At 39.3% G+C, this 21248-nt stretch overlaps 1 protein-coding gene across 8 annotated transcripts in view; it reads left to right on the plus strand.

Annotated features, from left to right (window-relative positions):
- Positions 1-21248, plus strand: part of IYO (RPAP1-like, carboxy-terminal protein) — a 216032-nt gene that overhangs the window by 143830 nt on the left and 50954 nt on the right. For all 8 annotated transcript variants that reach the window (XR_016364726.1, XR_016364727.1, XM_089831044.1 and 5 more), the window contains exon 4: positions 20715-20905. Coding sequence is in view for 6 of the 8 variants with exons in the window: in XM_089831044.1 (XP_089687170.1) it covers positions 20715-20905 (191 nt within the window). In the remaining 2 variants the exon portion in view is untranslated. The remainder of the gene's footprint in view (positions 1-20714; positions 20906-21248) is intronic.

A 21248-nucleotide genomic window follows, 5' to 3' on the forward strand; every position in this document is an offset into this window, starting at 1 on the left:
CTTCGCTCAATACGGTGCCGATCAGCATATAACTTCTGCTGGTTCTGTGCCTGTTGAATATTATCCCTGAGGGCTTTGAGGATATCTTGCTGATCCAAAATCCAATCTTTGGCTAAGGGCGCCCTGCTGTTTTGTAAAGCCAAATCAATGAAGGAGAGAGGTTTGTAGCCATAAAGAGTGCGAAAAGGAATCATCCGAATAGACATATGATACATGGAGTTATAGCAATACTCCTCCAAATACGACCACTTAACCCAAACTCTTTGCTAACCTGCAATGTAGTTTCTCAAATACTCTTCCACCCATTTATTCACTATTTTGGTATGACCATTTGTCTGTGGGTGATAGCTAATACTGGAAGTCAACTCTGTACTTGTCAAACTGAAAACCTCCTACTAAAAGGTGCTGAGAAACCTGCTGTCCTTATCACTCACAATAGTCTTGGGTAATCCATGGAGACAGAAAACCTCTCGAAAAGACAACTCAGCCACCTGAGCGGCTGACCAGTTTGCAACAATAGCAAAGAAGTGCGCGAACTTAGTCAATCTGTCTACCACTACAAAGATGCAATGTCTGCCCTGGACCCTCGACAACATTGTGATAAAATCCATGGAGATACTCTCCCACCTTTGAGTTGGAATAGGGAGAGGCTGAAGTAAACCTTTGGGGAAGCCCTATTTTGACTTGTTCTGCTGACAAGTTTGGCACTCTCTAATATGCTGCAATACATCATTCTTTAGCCCCTTCCATGAGAATCTCTCTCTAATCTGCCTGTAGGTTTTGAAAAAACTTGGGTGCCCTGCTGAAGATGCATCATGTACAGTTTGCATAATATCCCTTTAAAGTTTAGATTCTGGTACTAGGTAGATTTCGTTCTTATAATATATAATATCATTCATTACCTTATACCGATCATCCTGAAGTATACCATCCATAATCTGACAAGTGTGAGTATTTTTAAAATACTCCACTAACAGTTGTGATCTTCAATCTGCTGAAACCTTGGAAATGGTACAACACTCTATCACTGGGGGTCTTCGGGAAAGTGCATCAGCAACTATATTATTTTTCCCTTTGACATATTCAATGTCAAAATCGTATGCTTGGACCTTGTTGACCCATTTCTGTTGTCTTTCTTTTAGCTCCTGTTCCAGGAAGTAACGTAAACTATTATGATCAGTCTTCACTATAAATTTACTTCCCACCAAGTATTGTCTAAACTTGGCTAAGGTGTGCATTATGGCCAGCATCTCTTTATCATAAGTAGATATAATAACTCGTTGCCCCTAAATTTCCCATTTTCAAAAGCTATGGGATGACGGTCCTTTATCAAAACTACCCCGATTCTGTTCCTTGAAGCATCACACTCCAAAACAAAGGGTCTAGAAAAACTAGGAAGTGCAATTTCCATGTCAGATCGGTAAGGGGGGCTGCTACTTGGGAAAACCCTTTGGCAAATCGCCTGTAATAAGAAGAAAGGCCAAGGAAACCCCGCAACTTAGATACATCTCTCAGTGGAGGCCAATTAAGGATTGTCAGTATCTTTTCCTGATGTACCTTAACTCCCTTTGCACCAATCACGTGAACTAGATAGAGAATCTCAGTTAATCCAAATTCTCACTTAGACTCCTTCACGAATAAAGAGTGTTCATCCATGAGGCTAAAAATCTCATCTAGGTGCTGCTAATGTTCCTCTCACGTCCTACTAAAGATTAATATGTCATCAAAGAAAACCAACACACTCTTTCATAGTTGCTTTTTAAAAATGTGGTTCGTGCATGACTAAAAAGTGGCTGGTGTGTTAGTGAGCCCAAATGGCATCCCCAAAAACTCATAGTGTCCATAGTGGCATCTAAAAGTTGTCTTATGCACATCGTCCTTTTCGGACTAGTATCTGATGGTACCCTGATCGAAGATCTATCTTCGAGAAATAAACAACTCCATGAAGCTCATCCAATAAGTCATCAATTCGGGGAATCAGATACCTATTTTTAATGGTTCTCTTATTAAGGGTGCGGTAATTAATACACATCCAAAGGGTGCCATCCTTCTTCTTAATCAACAACACTGAAGAGGCAAAAGGGTTGGAACTGGGCCTGATATGTCCCATATCTAGAGGTTCCTTAATCGTCTTCTCTATTTCTTCCTTGTAATGCCTAGGGTGACGATAAGGAGTGGTAATGACGGGTTTGGCACCCTCCTCTAGCTCAATGATATGCTCAAACCCTCTATCTGGTGGGATACCTGGGGGTAAATCCTCAAATACCCTCCTGTGCTTGTCTAGCACCATCTTGATGTCACAATGGTACTGCTGTCCTGTAACCCGTGTCTCCTTAGAAGAGATAAAACGTTGTGTCGCCCATTCGATATCATTGTGCCTCAAAATGGCTTCCATCCTATGAGCTATTATCAACCTGGGTCCACTATCTGGTATGGCTTTTAGGACTACCAATCGATCACCCTGTGAGAATTCCAACTGCATGGTCTCATGATCAAATGTGTACTTGCGGAGAGTCCTTAACCACCATCTACCTCGAATGGCATCCAACCCATCCAAATCAACAACATAGAAATCAGTCTCTAAAAGATAATCATCAGATTATATCTAAAGATTGGATACTTTCTCAGTGCAACTCAAGACCTCACCACCTGCTACCTTCACTTTGAATTCGGGTATGCCGACTGTCTGCAATCCTCTCTTAGATACCATCCGTGTGCTGATGAAATTATGGGATGCTCCTGTATCCGAAAGACAAACAATGCGGTGTCCCCTAACAACACCCTTCACCCTGAAAGGATGGCATGCTAGATCACTAGAAAGAGTGGCTATAACAGGAGGCTGTTCCGTAGTGGCCTTCTTCTTTTTATCTTTAAAGGGCTGCCCTTCAACTTCTTCCTCCTGGCTGTCCTCAACATCATTATCTTCCTGTTGCTCTCCTTCATCCTCTGAAAGAACCTCAACATAGTGAATCTTGCCTTTACCAAGGCATCTGTGGTCGGGAGTCCAAGGTTCCCTGCAAGTGAAGCACAATTTTTTCCTCGTAAGTTCATTACGTGTCTCAAAATCCAATTTGTAAGGATTTTGTTCCCTTAGGATGATGTAGACCATTTATAGGGTTTCTTTAGAGGCTGTAGTAGTGAAGAAGGTGAATCCAAATCATGGGCGCTCTTAATTGCATCATCCAAGGTGTTTGGTTTAAGGACTGATGTTGAGAAAATCTATATTGTAGCCGACGGGTAGAATAGTATCTAAACAGGCGCGTGACGCTTGAGTCACCCCTTTGGGAAGGTATATGTACATCATCCGAAATGGACTTTGAAGCAGGATTGTAATCGTTGTAATCGTTGGAGTTATTGTAATAAGCATATTGCATATGAATAAAGTATCTGTTTTGTGTTATATCTTACTATACTACATGCGTTAAGTTTCTTTACCCTGTACGGTAATCATTTGGTGCCATTGCCAGATGAACCTGGAACGAAGGAATGTTATGAAGATTAATGCCAAATTTGCTTAACAAGGATAGGAACAAGGTAAAAGACAAGGATGAAATCCGTACAGCACAAGAAGTTTTAATTTTAGCACAACAAGCAGAGCGCAAACAAAAGCTTCAACAGTTTGCTGACGAACACTGAGGAGGTCAAGGGGCATAGACGGAGAGAGTGCACTCACCTTGTAGGCCGAGGAGTGTCAGGGAATTGCTGGAGAAGATTCAACAACGATTAAATTTGGTGGAAGAAACAAGGCAGGAGTTCCTTAACCTGTATACGTTGAGCGTAGAGCAGTCGAACAAAAGGGAAGCAACTTGCATGGCTCGAAGTGCTGAGGGAGCACGAGTGTGGAGTGAACTCTTCGTTCCCGATACACCCGACGAAAGGATACAGGATGAGAATTGAACAACTTTGCTTGAGGAAGATCTTTTCTCACCAATTAATGTGGTTGTTGGAAGTAGGACGGTTGTCCGAAGTAGTGCAGTTGTACAGAACAACGTGGGTGTGCAAAACAATGCGGGTGTTGTGCAGAACAACGCGGGTGCTCAGAACAACGCAGGTATTTGGAACAATGTAGGTGCTTAGAATAGCGCGGGTACTCAGAACAACGTAGGTACTTTGAACAACGTAGGTGCTCAGAATAGCACGGGTGCTCAACAAGTACCTAAGAATCAGAAGTAGTAATGGAAGCTCCCAAAGAAAAATTAAGACATGCGAAACCATATGGACAGCAAATGGTGTGACAGACGAGAACAATTGGATCAGATAGTTCCCAATAACCCTATGGAGTGTGGCAATTGATTGGTTTTCAGACGTCGATCCTTAGAAACTGACTACATGGGCGGATGTTAGAAAAGAGTTCATGGCAGAGTTCCGATTGCTAGGGGACGATAATGAAATAGTAGCAGAGATGTATAGCACCGAGCAAGGAAAGAATGAAACAATCTAGGACTATGCTAGATGGCTGAAAGAGTTGGTTGGGAAGATGGAAAGTCAATTGGCAGACAGATTGAAGAAATGATGGTTTGTGGAGGGGCTATGACTGGCTCTGGAAAAGAAGATGAAGATTGTACCATCCGCATCGTACGCCGATGCGTATAATTGTGCCATGGATCTAGAAAGTGAACAAAAGACAAGTAAGAAGAAAAAGCATAAATTGTCAGATTTAGACGATTCATCATTTGAAAGTAGCAGTAGTGATGAGGAATCAAACAAGAAGGTTTGAGCGTTACAGAAAGATATGCTTAGAATGATGAAAGAATTTAAGAATTTGAAAAGAATCCAGACACAGTGAAGGGAGAACTGTGGTGCACAAATTGTAAAGAGGATGGCCATACAAAGGGCTCATGCCCGAAGAAACAATTTTGTGACATTTGCCAAGTTGCGGGACATTCCTTGAAGGAGTGTCCGTTTAACATGAAATCAAAGAGACACCAACAGGTGTTACTAATGTAGGAAGTGTCCATTGGAAACAACACAAGCAACGATGCAACTTCAGGAGGATGTCGCAACAGTAATAGACGCGGAAGGGGTGGCAATGACAACAATAGTAACAATGGAGGTCGGAGTCGAATACAGTATGACGGGAGTGGACGACTGATGATTTAGTGCCATGCGTGCAACCTCTGGGGCCACTTCGCTAGAGATCGTACTACGAAGGAGATGTTGTGGCTACTATGTAGATGCTATGGTTCGGGGGACCATGAAGATTCAAAATGCCCAAAGCAAGGTGTAAATTTATTAAGCACTGAAACATGTGATGAGAAGGTCTTGGCGATCACACGGGAGTAGGCAAAGAAAGCGAAATACTCGGATGCAGAAGAAGAGAAGGAGAGGCTACAAAAAGCACGAACAGAGATAGAAAGGTAAATGAAAATAGGGAAATCACAAGTCAAAGACACTGCCGAAACTTCAAAAAGGAAGGTGGCGGAACAAAACATGATGAAGTAGATAATGCAAACAAAAGTTCCTATTAAATTAAATGACCTTCTCACAATGTCACAGTTGCAAATGACTATTATGAATATGATGCCGCCCTTGAGAGTGACGGAGGAAACAGGAAGGGAAAGTAATGAAACAATGGCAGTAGACTCGATGCTACTGTCATTTATGATAGTAAGGCATCCGATAGTAGTGGAGATGGGCATTTTGGGCACTGTGTTGATAGATACAATTGTAGACGGAGGATCGAGTGTGAACGTACTACCAGAAGATATTTTGAAAAAGCTAGGACAACCCATGCTGTGGCCACCTACTTTCCAGTTACTCATGACAGATCAGCATGAGATAAAACCGTTGGGAACTTTGATGGCAGAATCGGTAACGAACGGGATGCAACCATTTCTACTAGATTGTGTGGTCATCCCGCTGAAGAGAAGAGGGTACGACGCCATCCTTGGACAAGGGTGGTTGGTGCAAGCAAAGGTAAAACATGATTGGAAACAAAACACCCTATCCATGGAGCACGGAGGCAGAAGATTCATAATTGACTTGCATACACAAGTGGTAGGGGAAGAGGTAGCATCGTCAAACTTAGAAGGTGGAGGCGAGGGTGACGATGAAGGAAAGAAGAAAATGAAACCGGACAAAGGAGTGTTGAGATTAGGAGGGTCAAATGATGACGACCTAGACTCGGTGAACGGCCTATTCCATTGGCAGATGGAGGATTATGAGCTCTTTCCGCGCTTTAATATGTTAAGAGTTGATGAAGGTGAGAAAGGAGAGGAAAAGGAATGTCCAAAGGAATACAGAGAAGCGGAAGAAGGAAAGGCAGTTACGGTTGAAGTTGAAAGGAAGAACATACCATACGAACCAAGCAAAAGGAAGGATTCCACCGTACGGTACACGGTGAACGGACTGCGTAGAAAGAAAATGTTACACTGCACCACGGATATAGTAGAAAGGTGTCGACAGCAAGGAAAACACATTGTACGGTCTGGACAGGAAACAAAGAAGAAGGGCTTAATAAAACCTGCAATTGTATGGAATGAAGGTTCTAGAATTAAGAATACAGTTATTGACGACAAGGAGTGGTAGTCGATGGAATTCATGGTATGGGTCACAAAAGTTACACAGAGTAGGCAAAAGACATGGCATGACAAGCACTTGAAGTTGAATAGGTTTCATTCGGGACAACTATGGTCGCAATGAGATTAGACTAGACAAATTTAAAATAAAGTGGGTCGGGCCATATAAAATCTGTGAAATGGGTGATAACAGAGCAATAAAATTATGGACGGTCGATGGGAAGGAAGTAGCCAATGCAGTGAATGGGTTGAAGTTGAAAGTCTGTCATGAAAGAAATAATGCACCTCCATGGACGAACAACTAATTGAGTATAAAAGTAGTAAATAATGTATATATGTAAAATAAGTAAATGTAATATAGAGTCGAACATAAATCTTGAGTATGGGTATGAAAGTAATAAAGTGATAAAAAATAGAAGTACGACCCTTGAGAATCATCAATATCATAGAGGGGATAAAAACATTGTACGACATTTTCTATGAGATCATACGAACAAGGAGAATTGTGGCCGTACAATTGATAAAAGAAATAGATAGGGCAAAGTAATCACCGTACGACAAGGTCTCAAAGTTGACACTGTATGGCAAGCAAACACTGTACGGCTAGGAGATCACTTGATCAGCACGGTAGAGACATTGATGACTATATGACCTATGGGTCCTAAGAACACCGTACGATCGAAGAATAGGTTAAAGCAGATAGTGTATCACCTTGAGGAACAACAATACACTATACAGACAAGTGAAACACCGTACGGCTTGAAAGAATCATGGTTGGACAGAGTAACACCGTATGCTGTATGGTCCGTATGGATGTAGAGGGAGAAGACATTAAGCACTGACGTACGGCTATATGAATACACTCAGTCAATTAAGAAGGCCGTATGGTTGTGAGTAAAGGACTATACAACAGCAGGTAAAAACCAGCATAAAAGATACCTTGCCAAACATTGTAAATCAGTATTCGCCAAGAAGTGATTAGGCCATACGGACAAAAGAAGAATGCATACACTACAGAAGCACTATAGCAGTACATAAAGGAATTAGAGAAGCCATAGCAATGAAGTAACCCTCTGCAGGCCATACCAGAGCATTCAGGCAACAAAAGCCATATACTCTCAGGAAAAGTAGCCACACATTGGAATAGAGCAACCATACCAAGAGGAAGGAGCCGTATTCGTCAGGAAGCAGGTGCAGCCAAAAAAAAAAAAAAAGGGACGACAGATTAAAACAATTTAGAATGAGTGACGTATGATACTGAAGGGAAGGGAAAGACATAAAAAGGTAGTAAAACATAAGCCGTTGGCAGAAAGAGTATGGGATTGGAAGAAAATCACAAAAAAGGTGTGTTCCATGGAGTTTTGTGTGGGTTTGAGAGTGCGATGCCCCCTAGACCCCCAGTCAGTTTAGTTATCAGTCGTGGGAAGTGTGACTAGTTGATGAGACCTGGAGTTGTTGCAGGCATGGAGTGTTTGTATGACAGAGTTGGAGAGGGCACTGGAGAAGCCTTTCGAGAGGGGTGATATGCTTTGAGGCACTCGAAGTAGGTGTTTGGTGTGAGGCTGTCTTGGTGGATGCATAGAGAGCTCGGGACGAGCTGATCATCCAGTTGGAGACAGTAGAGCGACACTTGGCTCAGTGTACCCAGGAGTAGGAAGCAGAGAAGGTGGCGCAGGTGGCTATCAAGGTTAGCTTGGCTAAGGAGACAGTATTGTGTTAGCAGAGGCTATAGATGCAACGTGTTTTTGGAGACTAGTTTGGTGCAGGCATAGGGCAAATGTGAAAGTGGTGTGATGGAGAAAGATCTATCCTGCTATAGTTAGTTAGTTAATGTATTTCGTTTTGTTAATTGTCATCTGGAGATGACTTTTCTTTTGGGGGGGATGATGTTGTCGGAAAAATCTATATTGTAGCCGACAGGTAGAATAGTATCCAAACGGGCGCGTGATGCTTGAGTCACCCCTTCAGGAAGGTATATGTACGTCGTCCGAAATGGACTTTGAAGCAGGATTGTAATCGTTGTAATCATTGGAGTTATTGTAATAAGCATATTGCATATAAATAAAGTATTTGTTCTGCGTTATATCTTACTATACTACATCCATTAAGTTTCTTTACCCTGTACGGTAAACAAGGACCTTAACCAAACCCCTAAATCTGTCCTATAACCGTTCTGTAAACAACATCACCTTATGTTGCTCTGTCATATCTGGTACCATCACTGATATATGCTGAAACTCATCAATGAAGTTATCCAAGGACCCTCTTTGTCGTAACTAAGTCAAATCCCCGTAATAAACTTCAATATCCTTCTTGTCAAAACGAGCAATCAGCCTGGAGCTGAAAATCTCGTATGAAGTTATGAGGCCATGATCCTGGGTGACTAAACTGTGATGCCACCAATCATACGCTGCTCCCTCAAGGTGCATTGTAGCAAATTTTATGGCTTCCGCCTTTGCCATGGGTTTAAGTGTCAAATAGGTATCGAGCTTGTGAATCCAAGCTCTAGCAGATGTTTTGCTGCTGCCATCAAAGGTAGGGAGAGTTGACTTGTTCATAGCATGTTTTAGGTCCCTGTTTGGTGCTCTCAGTCTCCTATCCTGCTGCTTCCTATCAACCTCCCTTTTTTGATTTATGTATTGAATAAAGGTCAAATTTTGTTTAATAGGGTTGGGAAACAAATCTCGTTCATCAAACATTGCCATAACATTGTCTGGTAGAAGATTTGGTGCTAGTGGTGGTGCCACTTCTTCTGCATTAAACACTGACATTAAGGGCCTATTAGTGTTACATGTGGGATCTCTAATAGCTCGAGGGGATCCAGCTACACTATTTCCTCTATTGTGATGGCTCAGGGCTCTCCTATTAACATGAGCTAACTGCTGCATATTAATTGCAAGTTGTTGAAGTGCATCAGTATGTTATTTTGCCCATCTCTAATAGCCCACAATGTTTTCCGTACTTCCCTATCTTGTTTAGTTTCATTATGCTCCATCTCAATGTTGTTTATGTGTTCTGCCTATCCAAAATGATCAACTTGCTTTGTTTGTTCAGTTTGTTTACCTGTTCTAGAAATTAATTCCTCATCCACTGTATAATTGTCTTCAATCTCAATATGTTATGAAGAATCTACTTGTTCTGGCTGTGGATGATTGAATTTATACCATCTTTTACTCATTCCCGGCTGTCATTTTTTTGGATAAACTCAGTTTGCAAATATTCTGTTTTTCCTACAAGATGGTAGGTCTTGTGGCTTTGATACCACTGTAGTATCCTGTGTTGTATTTGAGTAAAAAAAAAATTGAACAACACTGAAGAGAATTTCGTCAAACAATTGGACTATAACCAACACTGGAAAATTATGTATCACTGTTCAACTCCTTACTAGTCATGAAGATTCATAAACAAGAATATATCAAATGAGATGACAATGCATTCAATCTAAATGGTCCCTAAAGCTGTTCACAAGTTCATTACAACATTTTATTCATACCCGTAAAAATCAATGGACTTAGGCTACAGTTGGAAATTGGAAATCAGTCATATATTATCATTAGAAAGAATTGACCATTATAGAGTGGGAATAAGGTGTACAGAACAGTTCTGATGAATACCATTAAAGTCTCAGAATCAGCAGCAATCAACACCTCCACCAAGGACATCCATTACACCACCCGACTGGTAAGTGTAGCTTAGAACCCGTGTGTGGAAGGAAATCCGACTATCTACAGTATGTGGATGATGCCATGACCTTGGAGGTACCTGTCTTGTGTATGACAACCTGTGAGTTGGTATAGGGAATACGATTCAGAATGAAAGCTCTTCGTTAGTTCAGAAACCAATCGTTATCTTCCATGGCGTGAAGTCTGCAACAACTATGTCACAGATGTCAAACCCCTGTGATATCTTCTGCAACCTGCAACCTTCAATGTGCTATGGTGACAACCACCCAAGATCTCTGTCCTAGACATGTTAGATGAGATGTCTGTTGATGCTGAAAGGAGAGTGCTGTTTTGAGTAATGGTGGGTCAGACAAATGACGGCTCAGTTTGTGACCCGAGTTGGGGTGACTTACTTGACTTGTGGAGTGCCTCCCACAATTGGAATGATTCACGTGAACTATTCTTGTTGATAATCTCTCAATCCGAATACTAATTTACTTAGCTGACAAAGTTTCTATTCAGACGCCTAGAATACAAGTTAATGCACAAAATCCACATTCTACTGCATAACCTGACTGTACTTACTTCAATTGTTGGAATTGGAATCATATCTTCTCTTGCCAATTTTTGCCTGGTTTGTGTATTAATTTCCCAAGAGGAGAGATTGGGGTGATGTCCAACTTCCTCAAACAACTCGAGGGATTTCGTCCTCAGAGTTTGCCAGTCACATCAAAGCAACCAAAAATTTCAGTATTATGAGTTCATAAATTCTTGTCTTCCAATCCCAAGGCTAAGTCTCTTATTTATAACCTCGAAGTGAGGGAAAAGCATTGGAATAAGAGATGTGCGTGTCGTCAGGATATTCCCAACAGCATATTAGGATGTTCCCAATGGTGTATCGGGATGTATGCCGTCAGGTCGACATGTATCGGGATGTATCGGGAAGGTTCTATTATTGTAGCCAACATGTTGTATGGGGCCAACAGGTTCCTTCGGGAAGGTTCCTCAGATAGTATTTATATCCCCCTTCGGGATCATTGTAATCATCAGCATCATAAGCATGATGTAATATCTTCGGGTATGCGAATATAATAAGGAGTTTTGCTATTTTGTTCTATTATCTGTATGCATTATTTTCTTTACCCAGTACGGTAAACAGTGGGATAAAACAACAATTTCGTCATGTAGTCACTTAAGTCACTTTATAAAGTAAATGACTCTATGAACATAAAGTAACTTTATCAAAGAACTTTTAATTTATTAAATGATGAACTTGAGATAAATCTCGTGTGACTGGTAAGCATCTTGATTGTTGATGCCGTTAATCTATCTGGATGCAGAGATAGATTAACCAGCACTATAACACTAGTGCAGGGAATGGGACATGTCAAACACTTGCATACAAACTGATTTGTCCAAGTGTTAGTTGAATCTTGTGCATTTTTTGTCTCTCTTTCTCAAGAAATTTGTCAAAGAGTTGGGAAGCACCCCTGTATGTTTAAGTTCTGATTTGTATTGTTTGGTTCAACAGTTATATTGCAGCATGAACAAAATATCATAAAATTCATTAAATAATACTGGTAAATTCTAAACTGCTATGTTCCTATTCTAGGGTATCAATTTTCAGAATGCCCCTTTGCAGTTAATGGACTTGTACTTCCTCTTTCAACCCTTTAACTGTTTCCTTTAGTTTGAATAGGTCTGTAAAATGATAGTGCTCAGGAACTTAACTGTATAAATCCAAATGCCACGTAGTCTCCCAGGATTAGAAAGTTCACATTAATATTCATGTATGGAGAGATTAAGAAATTGTATCAATTTCACAAAGAAAAATAGCCCCTGAATGGTAGAGGGGTATGTAATCAATGGTACAGTTGAGGCTATCCATGTTATCTTTAATAGTTCCGACCTGTTGAATGTTCAGCTACAAAATTGTTTCTTTTACTGCAGTTTGCAGATGTAATTTGAGTAATAGAATCAATCAATTGTACCACTTATTTCCCTTAAACTTGTCCTCCTGTGTGATATAATGTCTTCTACTCAACTCTGTCACTATGCGGTTTAAATACGCTATCAATTGAATTTCGCTGCTGAGAAATATTTTGCCAAATCTCGATAATGACGCTTTCCAAAATATGCACAGTCCTTTCAGAACCCTTTTCAGTTTGGAAACAAGGCGGCCCCGATTATTGTATATATGTTTCTTTGAAGACCTGAGGATCACGGGATTGTAATAGTCAACGTTATCGATAATCTTCCTTAGATTAAACACTCTAATCATACTTCTCAAAATTTCTATAGTGAGTGACTTGGGTGCTCGAGTTGGAATGTGCAGAAGCTCGACGATGCACTGAGATTATTTCATGACACTCTACTTACTCAACAATTCCTCCAAAATGGATGCCTTCCAGGAATCGATAATGTTTCTCGAATACTAATCAACTAATAAGGGAAGAGAATTCAATGAAGGACTTTAGCATCCGATAAATTCTCAACATCCTTAGAAAACTGTATGTTGTGTTTGCTGTATTAAAATAAACATATGAATGCTCCAAAAATCGTCCTTCAATCCATGAAAATATGAGAAACAAACATTTCCGTCACCCAACTATAGTCTTCTTCCATAGTGCCATGACCACAAAAAATTGTCAATTATAAAGCTTTAAGATAGACCACCAATGTTAAGGAAAGCACTCAGCTGAAGGTATATGCTCCTTTGATAGACTTTGACGGCAACTCACGACAATGCTCAAAATAATTTAATTGCCCAGTTTAAGGAAAAACTTATGCTAAGCCAACGACTAAAAAAAATTCTTATGTGTAATAATATAATTAAGCCCAATTTTTTTTGAAAGTCATGGCTCTAAATATATTCATCCCCAAATAAATAATAATGCCTTCTACGAGTTCATTGCAAACCTTAGAAATCAATAAATTTTACCGGATTATAAATCAGAATAAAGTATTCCTTTATTTGTTAAATATCAAAATACATATCGTAGACCCTGTGAATATCCGATGTTTGGTGGAATTTTTAATTTTTGTTGAACTCTGGACTTTGCCAATATATCGCCTCTCATATTCACGATGACATACATTAATATTTGTTGTTAAAACTTCAGAGAGCACTGTATATTCCTCCAACTCTCAAAACTATAGAAATGAAGCACCCAAAAATTATTTATTTGTAATGTCTCTCATCTTTTAGACACTCAATGGAGTTCTTAGCTTTTTGTTCTCCAAAGGCTAAGTGGAGAAATAAGGAGAAATAAATTAAACTAAAGTCAATAAATAAATAAATAAATTTAAAAGTGACTTTATATTTAATTAATTTAATTTTCTAGAAGCAGAACTAATTATTGTATTGGAAAGTGTGAGGCTTCTAGAGAGTGCAGTTTCTAGAAGCACAACTAATTATTGTATTGGAAATGAGAAGTTTCTAGAGAGTGCAATTAAATAATATTTTACTTCCTTCTAGAAGGGTGAAGAAAAAGAATAAATAGAGATGAGAGCTTCATTTTTAGGCATCCGATTATTGTCAATTGCATTTGATATGAACTTGGGAGAAGAAATTAAGGATTTCTGATTTAAGTTAGCCATTGGAGAGCGTCAATTCTATAGTTTTGCAACCATTTGAGGTGGTGAAATATCCACTAAATTTGGCATTGAGGAGAGTTTCATTTTGGAGTTCTATTTGTGTTTAAAGTTAAGGAATAACTGAATGGTTTGAAGAATAGTGAAGGACTAACGAGTGCAGACCTGAAGATTCGTCTTTGGCAGCCACTAGTAATCATTTTTTCCTTGCTGCTACAGTTGGTGTGAACAGTGCTGCGCTACAGTACCCATGCTACAGTATTTATGCTTGATTCCGATTGCAACTTTCATGTCCATCCATGGGCATCACCATTATCAGGTTTCTCTTTCAACTATTAGTAGTTAGCATTGTAATCTCAGACATATAATTTTGTTGTTGTAAGCGACAATTTAGAATCAGATTTGGCATTGCTGTAGTCATTATTGTAAGCCCATTTGTCTTGGCAAATTCATAGCAACGCTGTACATGGGAATGAATTTAATAAAGGAGATATATGTTGCATACCATTTGTTTGGTGAAACGTCCATCTAATAGCATATATGATCAACATAATAGTTGTATGCCAATTGTTTGTCAAAATGTCAGTTGGCTTTAGGTATGCATTCCATATTTGGTTTCCATGTATATGCATTGAAAATACCAAAAAGAACTGCACTTGCATATTAGTTCATTGTAAGAGGTATTGTAATATCATTTGTGAACATTCTAAATTTCTTAGCATCATTCAAGCTATATCAAACAATCTGAAACACAAACAAATCAATAGAGAAAGGCAGCATACAAGTGTTTGACAATATTCCTTGAGCTAAAATCAGTCAGTTTGGGCAAGGTATATTACATTGGTATCAGAGTGGTTTCCTGCCATCCTGTGGGTAGGAAAATATTAATTATTGTCAGAGTTGCCGTTGCATTTGGAGTGACCAACACTCTAGCATTTTCTAGCCATGGACAGACATAATAGGATTGAGAGTTTTAGAATTCGGTGGAGTACTAAGGAAGTTAGTGTGAAGATGAATGCTTTGCAGGAGAGTATGGAGAAACATAAGCTTCATCAATAGAGATTGACAAGTAGCTCGTTGATTCAAAGACAATTGGAAGGGCAACAAGGTATATGGTTTTCGCTTTTAGAAGGCTGACATCGAGGTTGCAAGGAAGGAAGCTTGAGTTTTCCCCGACAGGAGTCCCTGATGTAGATGTACCTGTATTTAGTACGAGACCTGCTAGTCCTATTTGCAGTGTTGACGATGGACTTATTTCACAGGGACATGTGGTTGTGTCAGTGGCAGCAGAGGATAACGACACCAAGCTTCAGCAGGTTGAGGCTGCTAGAGCTGTTATTACAGATAGTGCGGAGACAGTTGATGCAGTTGTTACCACTGATACTTTTGACTCTCTCAAGGACAGGATTATTATTGGAGATTTGTATGTGAGATCTCATGGTGTTACTATAGTGCAGGAGGCAGTTGCTTCCTTAGGTGGGACTGAGGCACGTATAGAGTCACCCAGCTATGATGTTGGTGATGTGGGTGTTTCAGCGGAACCAATAGATGTGGGCTTATGCTCTAGTATATTGATTTGCAGCCTGGTGTTGAGTCATGTATGCTGAGTCAGGAGTCCACAGTCGAGGCTTTGTCAAGAGATGTTGATGCAAATAGTATGGACACATCTGATGATCCATTTGATGATGCTATGAGATGTATGGGGTATGACAACCTTTGTCAGATATTGGGTGATGACTTTAAGGAGGTTTTGGATGGGTCCCAGGATCGATGCTTACAGGATCTTACTATTGAGGTGGAAGATGAGACATGTGAGGAGATTGATATGGTAAGGGTTTCCATTTCTTTGGATGAGGAGTTGGTTGAGGTACATGGCAGTTGTATGTCGGATGCAGAATTGTGCGAGGAAGATAGCGCATGTATGAGTGATCTTGTGGTGGAGAGTCTTGATCCAGTTTCCTAAATTAATGCAGTTAGTGAGACAGAGAGCTTGCATAGGAGTCAAGGATTACAGAGGCATCATGTGACTTATCAGCTGAAGGTGAGTGATAGTAACATTTCTTTAGCTCTTGAGCATTATGATGCTATCTGTCAGATGTTAGCTACATCTGGTTGGGGTGCTCCTATGTTTGATGAGCATGGTGATAGTACTCTTTGTCGAGTAGAGGTTCATGCACTTCGAGAGGTTGTTAGGATCTTGAAGCATAGTTACTCCCAATTAGTTTCTAATAGGGATTATCTTCAGGAGTGGGGTAGCACCTGCTATGAGATGTTGTTAGGGAAAGAGGAGGAGGTGGCTGAGCCCATCCGGGAGCTTGAGGTGACTATGGACTCTCTTCAGTATACTCAGTTGGCTCTTCAGGAGTCACAGTCATAGTTGGATAAGGTTACCATGGAGTTGGAACGGGTATAATTTACACCAACCCTAGACCCTGTTCAGTTACATATTGTGGTTGGTGGTGAGTTTTCTTCTACGGTTGAGGATGACGGACGTGATGACATGCCAAACACATTCGTTCAAGATATGAGTGTAGTATGTACAAAGGAGGTGAGAGCATCAATGGAGACAGGCTCTCATGGTGATTTGCTTCCTTTTATTAGAAGTGAATCTATTTCTTCTTCTCATACAGTTGGTAGCATGGACAGTTGGCATTTGTCATATTTTTAGAGGGATCAACTGTGGATTGTGGGGGAGCAGATTGATGCTTCCACATATAATTTCTACTTTACTGAGTCATTCAAGGAGTATTTGCTTGAGAGCTTGGATTTGCAGGAGGTTTCATACAATATATCTGAGGGTACTCTTATTCGGGGCTTTTGTGCTATATGGCGATTGGTGAGGAAGATTGTAGAGACCTTGGCTACAGTGCTTGCTAATAGGGATTTGGTAGTTGGGTTTGCTGAAAGGGTTGCCTAGGATCCTGCCCGATCGATAGTTTAGAGTCAGAGAGTGGAGCCATCTTTTGGTTCCCAATTTGATGATGATGAGATTGAGAGTTTTTATCGGCATTACACTGTGAGTGCTCATCACTTTTCTTTTGACCCACAGGTAGAGGACTTGGTTTTTAGCATTATGGATTGTGACAGAAGGTTTGGTATTTATTATATCCGAAAAGGGCACACTTCTCCGCCAAGGAATGGAGATTCTGAGACACAGGGTATTGTGAAATAGTTGGATGTGCTAGAGAATAAGGTGAATCAAAATCACAAATGAATGACCCAATTGATTTTGAATCTAATATTTGAGCAGAGCATGATATCGTTTTTGCAAAGAGCGAAATGTTATGATAATTAATGATAGGTTAAGTTAGATGTAGTTGTTGGCATGAGTTTCTCGGATCATGTATTTGATGGCGATATAGCGATAGTGGGAGTAGGAGCATGCGAGAATACTATCATATTAGCAGCCACTTCGCTGTCGGTTGAGCCATCCTATGAGGATTTTAGCAATATGCATGCAGTTGTAGATGTGTGCTCTGATGATAGTACACTTGTTATTGTTGATGAGGTGAGTGATATAGTGCTCTGATGATAGTACACCTATTATCGTTGATGAGGTAAGTGATATAGTGATAGAGTCATGTTATACTACCAATCAACAAAGTGTTGATGTTCACTTTATGGATAGTTCTATGTTCGACATAGATGCAACATTCACTTATGACAATCCGATGTTTGAGGTTGATGTTGATTACTCACCTGAGTGGAGTTGGGCTCAGTTTTCACCATTTGCAAAAATTTAGTTTTGTGTTGCGGCAGGCAGTAATGTTCCTGTGTCAATAGATTTTGATGTAGTTACATCTATTGTTGATATAGTTGGCATGAGTGCATATGGTTGTTCTGCAGCTACGTCTCTGCAAGGGATTGTTGATCAAGATTCCAGTCCACTATATATTATATGGGTGGGGACCAGGATGAAGATATTTCTTGTGGGGTTTTCTTATGGTGATATTCTAACTCTACATCATTAGCACATGTTTTGAGTGCTATACTGTAGGTTATATTGTTGGTCCTGATGATATTAGTGGTATGCAGTTGGTTCAATATTGATAGGGGTGTCATGTACTACTTCATTTGGGATCTAGGTGGAGGTTGGAGTTCATTGTGTTGTTGGATTGCTTGAGGACAAGCAATTTCAAGGAAGGTGGACTGTAATGTCCCCCCATCTTTTAGACCCTCAATGGAGTTCTTAGCTTTTTGTTCTCCAAAGACTAAGTGGAGAAATAAATTAAATTAAAGTCAAATAAATAAATAAATCTAAAGGTGACTATATTTAATTAATTTAATTTTCTAGAAGCACAACTAATTTTTGTATTGGAAAGTGGTAAGCTTCTAGAGAGTGCATTTTCTAGAAGCATAACTAAATATTGTATTGGCAAGGGGGAAGCTTCTAGAGAGTGCAATTAAATAATATTTTATTCCTTCTAGAAGGGTGAAGGAAAAGAATAAATAGAGGTGAAAGCTTCATTGTTAAGCATCCGGTTATTGTCAATTGCATTTAATATGAATTTGGGAGAAGAAACTAAGGGTTTTTGCTTTTATTTAGCCATTGGAGAGCGTCAATTCTTCAGTGTTGCAACCATTTCAGGGGGTGAAATATCCATTGAATTTGGCATTGAGGAGAGCTTCATTTTGGAGTTCTATTTGTGCTTAAAGTTAAGGAATAACCGAAGGGTTTGAAGAATAGTAAAGGACTAACGAGTGCAGACTTGAAGATTCATCTTTGGCAGCCATTAGTAATTGTTTTTTTCCTTGCTGCTACACTATGTGTGAACAGTGCTGTGCTATAGTACTTGCGCTACAGTATTTATGCTTGATTCCGAGTGCAACTTTCATCTCCATCCGTGGGCATCACTATTATCAGGTTCCTCTTGCAACTATTAGTAGTTAGCATTGTAATCTTAGGCATATAATTTTGCTGTTGTAAGCGATAATTCAGAATCAGATTTGGCATTGCTGTAGTCATTACTGTAAGTCCATTTGTCTTGGCAAATTCATAGCAACATTGTACATGGGAATGAATTCAATAAATGAGATATATGTTGCATACCATTTGTTTGATGAAACATCCATCTAATAGCATATATGATCAGCATAATAGTTGTATGCCAATTGTTTGTCAAAATGTCAGTTGGCTGTAGGTATGCATTCCATACCTAGTTTCCATGTATATGCATTGAAAATACCAAAAAGAACTGCACTTGCATATTAGTTCATTGTAAGAGGCATTGTAATATCATTTGCAAACATTCTAAATTTCTTAGCATCATTCAAACTATATCAAACAATCTGAAACACAAGAAAATTGGAATAGAGAAAGGCAGCATACAAGTGTTTGACAATATTCCTTGAGCTAAAATCAGTTAATTTGGGCAAGGGATATTACATTATTTGTTTCCGTTAACCAGTTCTGCCCACTCTCACGGCAAGACCAAGGCTATCTTTGTCGATAAATAGATACAACAGGTTCCAAAACAATTATTAACCCCACTATAATGATACTTCAATTCATTTTCAGTATATCAAACTCAGGCTATTTTCCAACTCCTGAAAAAATAAACTCAGGAGTACAAATACTTATTGTTTCATTTGTGTATCAGCAACTTTGTTTCTGATGAAACCTTTAATTATACAATAGGATGATAGGTTCAATGCTTCGATACCACTATAATATCCCTCATCGGATATATGCCCAAATTTTTCTGATAACCACAACACATAAATTTAACAATACATTTGCATGCAAAGATTTCTCATTCATTCAGCAAATACCAATATCCAGTTGAAAATATATGTATTTTGAAAATAATATTGCTTTACAATCCCACAACAAACAATGCAATATGCAATCTTAAACGTAGATATATAGTCAGATGGGTTATAAGAAAAGAAACGTTTAAGCACAAGTGAGATACCTGTGTGATATTTCCAGCAAGACAATGAGTTTCCGTCCACTCCCGCTGAGCTCAAGAGTTTCTGTCCTCAAATTGGCCAAAAGTTGAAAGCTTCCCAAATAACTCTCCAAGAGAGAAAGTGAAATTTGAATCACAAAACCAAGTATCCTGAAAATGAGCTCCCTCTTCCCCTTTTAAGCACAACCGGATGACCCTTCAGTTGCTTTTTTAAATCGTCCTTTTTCCACTTAGGAGGATAATATAACTTTATAAGATAAAGTGACTTAGTAATATACCCTCTTAATTTTGAAGTCACTTTATAAAAACATTTTAATCTTCAAACATTAAGATAAACATCTTGTAAAACTCAGAAAGCCATGTGTAATGGCTGGCTGGAAAGCTCTCGGCAAGACGCTCCAAGTCCAAATACTACAAAATGGGAAATATAGACCCTGCTGACTTACTATAAATAGTAAATATAGAGAAATCCCTGCTGCATCAACTCGGAGTGGCCTGAATATTCAAGTGCCTGGGACAAAACTCATACTGATCCCTGTAAAGGCTTGGTTAGCCCATGAGACCGTGGTGTGAAATGCTAACGGGAAATTAGACGATAATGACTAGAAAATGTCTAAAGGGGACATTACATATCACTGTGTATCATACCCCCTCAATGAGGTCAAGTCTCCAGTTTTATCAGGTCTTATAACATCCTACCTTTTTGATGTGTACAGGGCTAGCATATAATAAAGAATGTGTCATTAAATTTCCCCTTTGTTGAAGAATCTTGATTGTTGTTTAGAAGTATCTGCATGAAGGTTTCCGCTTATAGCATATTAAGACCCCTTTTTTGGTGTGTTTTTGTTTTTTCCTGGCTTGTCACTGTTGCTGGACTAATACATCCTAAGCATGTTTTGTTAGCAGAATACTCGGGCATTATAATGAATTCCAGTTTTAAGTTAATGGTCTGGTTTTTCCTCTTGCATTGTGAATTCACTAGTACATTGCTTCATTCTTATGTTCTAATTGTATATTTAAAGCTGCAGGTCCCAGGGCAGAGGGCTATTGCATTGAACTTAATTGCTGCTGTGCTTGACAAGGCCCTAGTTTATGTACATATAAATGAAGTGGGGAATATTACTAGTTTGGAAATGTCTGCTAAGGACAAATCAGTTGATTGGCAAGCTGTTTGGGCATATGCAATTGGTCCAGAGCCAGAACTTGTCTTGACGCTACGGTATAATCACATCCAAACATCGTATATCTGAGTTTGGAAAGGTGTTCCTTTTGTAATGCTATTTAACAATATTTTAAATATTCGTTTTTTTGGCACCTCCTAGAAGTTTAAAAAATTAGAACTCTCCTGAGCAGTCCTTTTAAGCTGTGCAATGCAAATCCATGGTGTGATTTTTGACAGTATTAGAATAAAGAAAATATTGAGAGAAAATGTTTGCAATGCTCACCTATAAAAGATTTGGAGTAGTTTTCAATTAAGGCAAAAACAGGTTTTGAAAGGGCCCCAAAATCCTTTACAATCTCAAAGAAGATAGATGTTCAACTAAGCTCCAACTAACAGAATA

The sequence above is a fragment of the Cupressus sempervirens genome, chromosome 5 (genome assembly GCF_028749045.1).
Source record: "Cupressus sempervirens isolate cs-2001-9-10 chromosome 5, ASM2874904v1, whole genome shotgun sequence".
Classification (NCBI taxonomy): Eukaryota; Viridiplantae; Streptophyta; class Pinopsida; order Cupressales; family Cupressaceae; genus Cupressus; species Cupressus sempervirens.